The 10,546-nt window shown below is 38.0% G+C and overlaps 1 protein-coding gene across 1 annotated transcript; it reads left to right on the top strand.

The window, feature by feature from the left end:
* Positions 1-2,213: 2,213 nt before the first annotated feature.
* LOC112165115 (linoleate 13S-lipoxygenase 2-1, chloroplastic) lies at positions 2,214-9,414 on the top strand. The gene is made up of 9 exons (XM_024301543.2): positions 2,214-3,643; positions 4,714-4,982; positions 6,049-6,289; positions 6,424-6,741; positions 6,886-6,971; positions 7,352-7,462; positions 7,688-7,989; positions 8,093-8,359; positions 8,546-9,414. The coding sequence occupies exons 1-9, from the start codon at positions 3,121-3,123 to the stop codon at positions 9,303-9,305; spliced, it is 2,877 nt and encodes a 958-aa protein (XP_024157311.1). The 5' UTR covers positions 2,214-3,120; the 3' UTR covers positions 9,306-9,414.
* The last annotated feature ends 1,132 nt before the right edge of the window (positions 9,415-10,546 follow it).

Raw genomic sequence — 10,546 nt, 5'->3', positions numbered from 1 at the left:
AAAAGAACATGAACACAGATATGCTGGACCTCCGGAAGGCCGTCATGCTCCGGCGATGGTGACGTTCTCAACGGACTCGTAAAACAAGCCGAAGGTGTTCCATACGATGTTAACGTCTTACGTCACCATCAACGAGAACGAAGAGAGCTGCAGCTCGCCGTTCTCAGACGTCGATTTGTCAGTGATGGCGGACGGTGATGCGGATTTCGGTGGATCTTAGAGAGAGAGAGAGAGAGCTGTGATCTGGTTTTTTTTTTTTTTTTGAAATATAGCTGTGATCTGGTTTTGACGAGTATATTAATACCAAGGGTAGAATGGGAATCAAAAAAATTGAAAACTGACCTTTTTTAACATCACCTAATTATTCATAAGGACTAAATTAATATTATTGACAATTCATTATGGACCTTTTTATTAAGTGGGAAACTAGGTGACTTTTTTATCATTTCACACTCTAATGTGACATTTTCCATCATTTCCCTTTTTATTTAAGTAATGTTGGTTTTTTTTTATTTGAGAAAAAAAAAGGTAATGCAATTATATATTTTTGATAATTAAAAAACAATATTTTATTTTAATAATGCGTGACTTTAATAAATGCCCAGTTCCTTGATTTTGAAGCTCAGAAGATTCTCTCTATCCCTCTTCCTAGGAATGGAGGTTTGGACAAGCAGATTTGGCATTATAATAAGAATGGAAGATTTTCGGTCAAATCCGGGTATTGGGTGGCTGCTCAGGAGAGGCAACGGAAGGAAGGAACGATGGGGTCTGGGAGTTTTGTGGGAGGAGGCTCTGGTACCCAAAATGGCTGGAGACGATTGTGGAGCTTACGGCTCCCTAACAAAATCAAGGTGTTTCTTTGGAGAGCATGTAGTGAGTTTTTACCTTGTGCTGCAGCGTTGAAAAGAAGGAGAGTGTGTGATTATGGGCGGTGTGGGGGGTGTGGCTCTGGTGATGAAACAGTGATTCATGCTTTATGGGACTGTCACTTTGCCCGTAAAGTGTGGAATTACACTTTCTTAGCTGATGTGAGTAAGGTGTGGAGAGAGAGGGATTTTTTTGCGCTCTTTCTGCATGTGGACTCGGTTGCTAGAGAGAATGACTTAGAGTGGTTTGGTGTAGTGGCCTGGGAGTTGTGGCATGAAAGGAATAATAGAGTACATGGTATTTATGCTTTGGGTCCAGAGAAGGTGATTGAGAAAGCATTTTGTTGGTGGGAGAATTATATAAAGAGTATGGAAGATGGTGCAGCAAGGGAGGGTGTCCATGTGATGACAGTGGGGTCCTCCAATTTGAGAGCTAAGCGGTGGGTAAAGCCTAGGCATGGTGTCATCAAAATGAATATTGATGGTGCCCTACAATTGGATCAAGGAGTGTATGGAACTGGGGCAGTGTGTCGCAATGATATAGGAGACTGTGTTGGGGTACTGGCCGTGCCGGGTGTTGGCTATGTGAGCCCCCAGACGTGTGAATTCCTTGCTCTTGTCAATGGGCTACACTTTTGTATTCAAGCAGGTTTTTCACTTGTGGAAATTGAAGGGGATGCCCAGAACGTCTTTTTGGCTTTGGACTCCACTCAGGAAGATCTTAGCATGGATGGAGCTTTAGTAGATGAAGCAAAGGTACTCTTTAAGTCAATTTCAGTCTGTTAGTTGGGGTTTTGTCCCTAGAGAGTGTAATAAGGCTGCTCATTGTGTGGCCAGAGCAGCGTTGTCACTATCCTACCCTACTTATTGGTGGATGATGGTGCCGGATTGGCTTGCTCAAATTTTAGTCAATGAGTCTGGTAGTTGAATGTTTGTGAAATGGAGTGTGGCACTCTTCCCAACCGATTGTGGTGGGTTTAATGAGGCCACTATATACTCCTTGATGTAGTTTCTTTGATTATCAATGAATCCTTCTTTCGATCAAAAAAAAAAAAAAACAACTATAGAACTAAATCGATGTGGCTTGAACCCACAGAACGAAGATGATATTCGAAGTTATAAAATGTCCATAAAAATATTTTTACTTCAACTTTTTGTAACTAGTATAGTTTGTTTATTTACTAATTTTGAAATCTTATTGAAGTTCATTAAAGAAAGGAAAAGACAACTACATAAATTGAATTGTTCTAAAAAAGTATCTAGTAAAAGCAAATAAAAAACAAAAATTAAAAGTACAAGTACAAACAACGTGGTTCGAACCACAATTGCCCCTTATCCATAACCTTGAAGCTTTGCCACTGTCCCAGTGTCAAATCCTCATTCAAATTTCGATAATTAAAGGTTGTCAAATTCCAGACTCCCAGACTTGCTTGTTCTTCTTCTTCGACCTCCTTCAGATACCTGAATTTTCATTTGTAAGGTTGTCTCTAAACCCATCACTAGATTCAGATCAAACCATGGCCACCACCGCTCATCTCCGACAACCGCCGCATTTAAAGTAACCTTAATTCCTCTGTTTCTTTCCTCGGTTCCAAAACACTAAATCGTGCTCTATCCTTCGGCACCAAACCCATTTGGGACGGAAGGATCGACCTTTCGTTTTCCGGCGGCAATGGAAGCAACGGTGCTGGCGGAGGAGGTTGCGGGAGTACCGGCGATTGGAGCCGAGGAGATAAGAATGAAGACTCGAAACCCTCAATTTCCTCCCCCCCGATCAGATTAAGCCCCTCCTCCATTGCTAGAGCTCCTACTTCTACTTCCAGATTTTATCTTGGTTTAATGAGATAAATTGAATATTTACCCATCTGATGTGTTTTCTACCATGTTGACCTTTGTTTTTGGTTTCAATTCTGTTAACAGTGTTAGCATAGATGTTAGTACCACGTGGATGGCTGGATTAAATGAATGGTCAGGATTAAATGAATGGTTCAGATTGCATATCGGCTGTTGGGTCACTTTCAAAGTCTTTTCATTTTTTTTTTTTTTTGTCATTAATCCCTCAATTATTGCGGCTCTTGATAGTACAACTAAATAAGCACGCTTTTCATTTGTTTCAGATCTCTCTTTTTTCCAATTATTTTTATTTTGTTAATTTTTTTAATGTTGTGGTCTCTCTGTGCCCCCCTACATAAAGGTATCTCGGCACCTGCAATCAAATTAACCTAAGACACTCAGTCTCCATCTGTAGCAAAAGATGTTGAAACCCAGAGTATTTCACATATCACAGTCTCTCTTTCTTCAGAACAAGCCGTTCATCCATGGAAGTAGAGGCAGCAGAACTTCACTTTCCGTCTGGTCAATAAGTCCTTCATTCCCCAACAAACACAAAAACCTTCGAGTTGGATCCAGTAACAATTACAGCAACAACATAGAAGCCGTAAGTAGTACTAATAGTACTAGTAGCAGTAGCAGCAGCACTAGTAATACTAGCACCCTTGGACCGACGACCACGACAACGATAACCACTACCACTACCACTGAGGTGACGGAACTGGTGACGGAGAATGAAGATGCAGCGGTCGAGAAAGAAGTAGAAGTAGTGACCACAAAAGAAGTAGTGAAGGAGAAGTTCATCAGTGTTAAAGCAACCATAACGGTGACGCTTACAGTTGGTGGGTTTCTGTCTCACATGGGTTTGGCTCGAGGACTTGATGATATAAAAGATTTGCTTGGCCAAACGCTCTTCATGGAGCTTCTTAGCGCTCACCTTGATCCCAGTAAGTATCATATAGTTAATGAAGTTTATCAAACCATTAACTGATCAAAATTAACGTGTCCACTGATATGATGCAGATTTTTCACTCAAGAAATTAAACTCACTTCCAATTAACATCACCATTTTTTTGGTTCATTTCAAACAGAAATTATTTTTCATTTTAAAACACAAAACCAGTAAGATCTCGGGAAGCTTCTTTATGCTATAGTGCTATACCGCCATAACTTTGATTTTAACTAGTACCAACTATTTAAGTTTCATTATATATATTAAATTTATACTAGCCTCTTAACAACTCATGTGCCGATGTGCGCATCATACTCTCTTAATTAGCTTTTATATTTTCTATTCTCAAGTTTTTGGTATTGAATTATTCTTGACAGATGAGTAGTTGATTTTTTTTGTTTAGATTTATTTTCTGTAAATACAAATAAAACAATAAAGACATAAGTCATTTATATAAAGTACTAACTAAATTGAAAATCATTTAGGATCAAATATAAAAACAAACTAAATTTATCTAATATAAACTGTTTATTGTCATAACGATGATAATTTATGATTTTCACTATCCAGCTGATCTCTAATTTAATTACAACATAAATTAATTAAAAGAATATCCTTAATTTAATGAATTTATGAGTCCATTCAAATTTATGTATAGATGTCCTAGTCTGTCAAATATGTGGAGGCTGTTATGTTATGTATCATATATGCATGAGAAGAGAAGGAGGAGAACGAGATAACGCACCGAGGATATTCTAGCTAGAATCTACGTTATATGCACACACACACTCTTATCTATGTAGCAAAGGACATCCTTGTCTTCTACTTCACATAATGAGGAAAGGAAAACGCAACTTGGATTTTGGAGACAATTCATGGTCCCAGACTCCCAGTTGACGAGGTCTAGGGACACTTGATCAAAGAGATAGAGGCTTTTTTTTTTTTTTTTTTTTTAACGTTAAAAAACCAACGTGGATATATTAGTCAAAACAATATTGGCAGATACAGATCCACTTATGCATAGAAGTTGTAATAAAATGAATGGTTTCGTTAATTTGTGAGCAGAAACTGGATTAGAGAAGGAGCCAGTTACAGGGTTCGCACACCGAAGTCGCCGATTGGAGGGTGAGATTATATACGAGACAGATTTTAAAGTTCCATTAGATTTTGGGGAAGTGGGAGCCATTTTAATAGAGAATGAGCATCACAAGGAGATGCATCTCAAGGATATTGTCCTGGATGGCTTGCCTAATAGCCCTGTACTCCTCAGTTGTAATTCATGGATCCACTCCAAGTATGACAATCCAGCCAAGAGGGTCTTCTTCACTAACAAGGTCAGATTCAGATAATTATGTATGCTATGCTATATGTTGTTACTTGTTAGCTCATATATATGGACCACTGTTTTTGTGGTTGGTACCAAATACAACAAGTGACGTACATAAGAATATATAAGCAAACACATGTTAAAGGTATCCTTCATAGGAAGGGCCCTCATATATATATATATATATATATATATATATATATATATATATATATATCCTATCTAGAACGAGACCTTGTTCTAAAATTAAAGTGTGAGGTTAGAGTTGAGGGTAACTTTTCGGTCTCATAACCACATCTCGGCAGTTCAGGCTTTTGGTTCTAATGTATAAATCATCTCTGCAAAACTTCATCCAAATTGATAATCTTTTAGGTATCTAACTCGCTTAAACCAATGGACGAACTGAATCTGTCCAACCTGAACTGTAGTAACTTTAAGACAGTTATCAATGCCTTAACGACCATCAATTTGACTAAAATTTTGCAGAGATGATCTATACATTAGTACCTAAAAACTGAACTGTCTAGATGTGAATATGTGACCAAAAAGTGACCCTAAACTCTAAAAGCGCACTTTAATTTCAGAGTATATATATATATATATATATATATATATCCTATCCAGAGTATATATATATATACTCTTTGGTCTCATATCCACATCTCGACGGTTCAGTTTTTAGGTACTAATGTATAGATCATCTCTGCAAATTTTCAGCCAAATTAATGGTCGTTAAGACATTGATAACTGCCTTAAAGATAGTACGGTTCAGGGTAGACATATTCAGTTCGTCCATTGGTTTAAGTGAGTTAGATACCTTAAAGATCATCAATTTGGCTGAAACTTTGCAGAGATGATCTATACATTAGTACCGAAAAACTGAACGGTCGAGATGTGGATATGAGACCGAAAAGTGACCCTAAACTCCAACCTCACACGTTAATTTCAGAGTGAGGCCTCACTCTAGATAAATTTATATATATATATATATATATGTATATATATATATATCATTTTGTTTTTACTAAAAGTAAAACTACAGTGAATGATAAATTTGTGTTCGAGTACCACAGTCATATTTGCCATCTCAAACTCCAAGTGCATTGGTGAGGCTAAGAGAAGAGGAGCTTGTGACATTGCGCGGCAATGGCCAAGGAGAGCGCAAGAGCTTTGAGAGAATATACGATTACGATGTTTACAATGATCTTGGGAATCCTGATTCGAGTCTAAAGCTTATAAGACCAGCTCTTGGAGGAAGCAAAGAGTTCCCCTATCCCAGGCGATGTCGAACTGGGCGACCAATGAGTGAAGCAGGTACAAAAATAACGTTCTCTAGCCGAATAGCTTAACACTTAAAGGTTTTAGATTGTTATTATAATTAAACCAAGTACCCCAATAGTATGTACAGATGAGAATGAAATGAAAATACTTTTCTGTTTTCCATTTAGATAAACATTCGGAGAAAAGGAGCAGCAAGGTGTACGTTCCTAGAGACGAAGCTTTCTCAGAGGTGAAGCAGTTAACATTTTCAGCAAAGACATTGTACGCTGTCATGCATGCAGTAGTACCGTCACTGGAGAACGCCATCACTGACACTAATCTTGGATTCACATTGTTCACGTCAATAGACACACTTTTCAATGAAGGCATTAAGTTGCCTCCAATTAACGAACAAGGGATTCTCCAAGCTATACTTCCTAGACTAGTAAATGCTTTGGCTTCTGGAGGTGATGTTTTGCGGTTCGTGCCCCCAGAAACAATGAATAGTAAGCGAATCGATCAATCTGAATCTTTTGTCCCGATCAATGGTTTTAAATAGACATTCTAACGACATAACTTACTATTTATGTTTTTAATATATATTTTGTTTTAAATTGATCGCATTTCGTTTTTTATTGGTGTGCTGTCAGGAGACAAATTCTTCTGGTTTAGGGACGAGGAATTTGCTAGGCAGACTCTTGCCGGTCTCAACCCATATAGCATTAAGTTGGTGACGGTAAGAACTGTAGATGCAATGAGTGAATTATGACAGGTTAATTTGAAGAAGTCACATGTTTAGTTATAACAAAGTATGTCGCTAAAATTACATTTCATGTCTGCATGTAGTATTATGAAATTTGTTTAATCCTTTGTGTCCAAAACCCCTAGGCCATAAGAGTTTAAACAACAAAAGAAGTATAAGAGTAGTAGCGACTTATGTTTCTTCGTGGCCATAGTTGTTGCTGATTATAATCAAAAAAGTAACAATTAGTGATCAAAGATGATATTCATGACACATGAAACAGGTTATGCAGAAAAATTATGAATCATTAGAGTCGTCCTACATATATGTAATCTATTGATAAAACATCAAACTAACAAAGGAAACAAATGCAGGAATGGCCATTGAAGAGTGAATTGGATCCCGACGTGTATGGTCCCCCAGAATCTGCAATTACCTCGGAAATGATTGAGCGAGAAATTAAAGGCTTTGCGACCATCAAAGAGGTACCAATATTGTTTCAATAGTAACAGTGTTATATAATTGTATAAATTTTTGTGACACATATATGTTAATGAGCTGTGACCTGTTGGTAAATTATAATTCCAACATTGTAAAGGTCATGAGGATTCTCACTGATATATGTAAGGGTAGGATGAGATAAGGGTTTTTTTTTTTTTTTTTTTTTTTCCTTAAAAAAAAATGTAATTCAAATATTTGGTAAAATGTAGGCCATAAGAGAAAAGAAGTTGTTCATACTAGATTACCATGATTTGTTTTTACCATACGTGAGCAAAGTACGAGAGATCGAAGGCACAACACTATATGGATCAAGAACATTGTTCTTCCTTACCCTAGAAGGCACCCTAAGGCCGCTGGCCATTGAGTTGACTCGACCGCCAATGGACGGGAAGCCTCAGTGGAAGCAAGCCTTCCAACCCAGCTGGAATGCTACCGGTGTCTGGCTTTGGAGGATTGCCAAAGCTCATGTCCTTGCTCATGACTCTGGTTACCATCAACTTGTTAGTCACTGGTAATTAATTAGGCAGGGATCCATTTGACACCAAATGTTTTATGTCCATATTTTTAACATATTTGAAGCTAAGCTAATGTATCTTCCCGTGCATAATTTCCAGGCTAAGAACGCATTGTGCCACAGAACCATATATAATTGCAACCAATCGTCAACTGAGTGTGTTGCACCCAATCTACAAATTGTTGCATCCCCATTTCAGATACACTATGGAGATCAATGCTCTTGCTCGTGAATCACTTATCAATGCCGGTGGCATCATTGAAACCTCATTCTCACCTAGAAAATATTCCATGGAGCTTTGCTCTATTGCCTATGCTAAGGAGTGGCGATTCGACCAAGAGGCTCTACCAGCCGACCTTATTCGCAGGTATTACTTAGTTGATGTCGTTAAAGCGAACGCTTCATATTGAATTTAATGATATTAACAAATGAAAAGTAGTTACTAATTACGTGAAAAGAAAAAGTTAAAAAATTGGGTAAGCTCTACTATAGATGCTACAATTATAGCGTGCATGACTAACATCTTGATCATGTTTTGTTTCTCTATTTTTAGGGGCATGGCTGTTGAGGACCCAACTGCTCCCCACGGTCTGAGGCTATCGATTCAGGATTACCCTTTTGCCAATGATGGACTCCTCCTATGGGATGCCATTAAACAGTGGGTCTCTGACTATGTAAATCACTACTACAGAGAGTCCACCCTTGTACAAACTGATCAAGAGCTCCAAGCATGGTGGACAGAGATCAGAACAGTAGGTCACGGAGACAAGAAGGACGAACCCTGGTGGCCTGACCTAAATACCCCTCAAGACCTCATCGACATCCTCGCAACAATGCTTTGGGTTACATCCGGTCACCATGCAGCAGTCAACTTTGGTCAGTATGCCTATGCAGGCTATTTCCCTAATCGCCCAACCATTGCAAGAACCAATGTGCCCACGGAGGACCCTGACGATGAGGTTTGGGAAATGTTCATGAAAAAACCCGAAGCTGCCCTTTTGCGGTGCTTTCCTTCGCAAATTCAAGCCACAACGATCATGGCGGTTTTAGACATTTTGTCTAGTCATTCGCCGGACGAGGAGTACATTGGAGAGAAGATGGAGGACGCGTGGGCTGAAGACGACGTTATAAGGGCGGCGTTTGAGCGGTTTAAGGGGAGGCTGATAATGCTTGAACAAACTATTGATGAAAGAAATGCTAATTTTGAGTTGAAGAACAGAAATGGAGCTGGGGTTGTGCCTTATGAGCTTTTGAAGCCCTTTTCAGAACCTGGGGTTACCGCGAAGGGTGTTCCATATAGCATCTCTATTTGAATATTATCTGTATTTTTTGTTTGAATAACAAGACAAATTAGCTAAATATAGCCCTTTCTTAAATTTATTAATGTGTGTTTGAAAAAATTGATCCGGAGTTTTTGTGCTATACATGCATCTATAACATGCATGCCATCTACCATCTGTTTTGAGGACTCATTACCCAATTAAACAAGAATCTATTTAGTCTTTGAGTTATCTACCGTTAGCAAAGACTTGTTTTCAGTTACAGTTTTACCCCGATAACCATTAAATTGTCGTCGAGGGAGAAGTTACATGACAAAAACTTGTATGGAAACATAAATGCAAATGTCAGAAACCAAGGTAACTACGAATCATGTTTATATGGTCCATTAGTGCATGTGAAGCAAATATGGACGTATGCTAGCGCGGTCTAATATATCATGTGATATAGGACGAGATTTTAGTCAATTTCAACAAAAAATCTCGAAAAGAAAGAAACGTCTTCACATTAAGAAGAATAATTTAAATATTGAAAATTGGTATTCAAATAAGCTTCTTAATGATGGAAGTAATCATAAATTACTCTTTTGCATATATCGGGATTTTGGAGCAAAATCTTGATTGGGATTCCAAGCGTAATATTCTTTAGTATCTAGGATTTTATTTTCGATTTTTATTCAATCAGGTTTAATTAGGTTTCCTAGTTTTAGTCTACAATAAATTCTTCTTTATGTTTTCTGGTTGTATTAGGTTTATGTTATGTGCACTATATAAGACACCTCTTACATTGTAATTTTCATTCAAGTTATCAATAAAAAAAACCAAATATTAGAGAAGTTTCTCTATGTTTCTTACGGCTGTGTCCGTAATTGCTAGTGGATTTTAGCTTATCTCATATGACTTTCGATACTTGATGGAGCCTCTTACTATTGTGATCACGCTTCCTGCATCATCATGTAATGAACCAAGAAATAGGATAGTACTATCATGAATTTGTATACAGGACAACTTATATGTAGTGCGCACAGATCATGAATATTGATGATGATATTAGTAAAATTAGCAGTTTATCACCTAGCTAGTACGCCTGCGCATGCGCTCTGGGCGAAGAAGAGAGCCATGTGAATTGATTCATTGCTTTCAATAATTCATTTTTGTATTGTTCGGATAATTCATACAATGATTGTACGTCTGAAACACTGAAACTGAAAGCAAAAGCTCAGCAGCAGTTGCAAGCTGTAGGTATTGGGGATAACTTGATGGTGATGAACAGATGA

Source organism: Rosa chinensis, chromosome 5, assembly GCF_002994745.2.
Source record: "Rosa chinensis cultivar Old Blush chromosome 5, RchiOBHm-V2, whole genome shotgun sequence".
Classification (NCBI taxonomy): domain Eukaryota; kingdom Viridiplantae; phylum Streptophyta; class Magnoliopsida; order Rosales; family Rosaceae; genus Rosa; species Rosa chinensis.
Note: the sequence above shows the minus strand (reverse complement) of the source record. Positions and strands in the feature narration are given on the sequence as shown.

Bases quoted from the DNA above. Each gene is read 5' to 3' on its own strand.
- LOC112165115 (XM_024301543.2), top strand. From the start codon at position 3,121: ATGTTGAAACCCAGAGTATTTCACATATCACAGTCTCTCTTTCTTCAG. The intron at 3,644-4,713 runs GTAAGTATCATA...ATTTGTGAGCAG, and splicing joins TAGCGCTCACCTTGATCCCA to AAACTGGATTAGAGAAGGAG. The intron at 8,360-8,545 runs GTATTACTTAGT...CTCTATTTTTAG, and splicing joins CCAGCCGACCTTATTCGCAG to GGGCATGGCTGTTGAGGACC.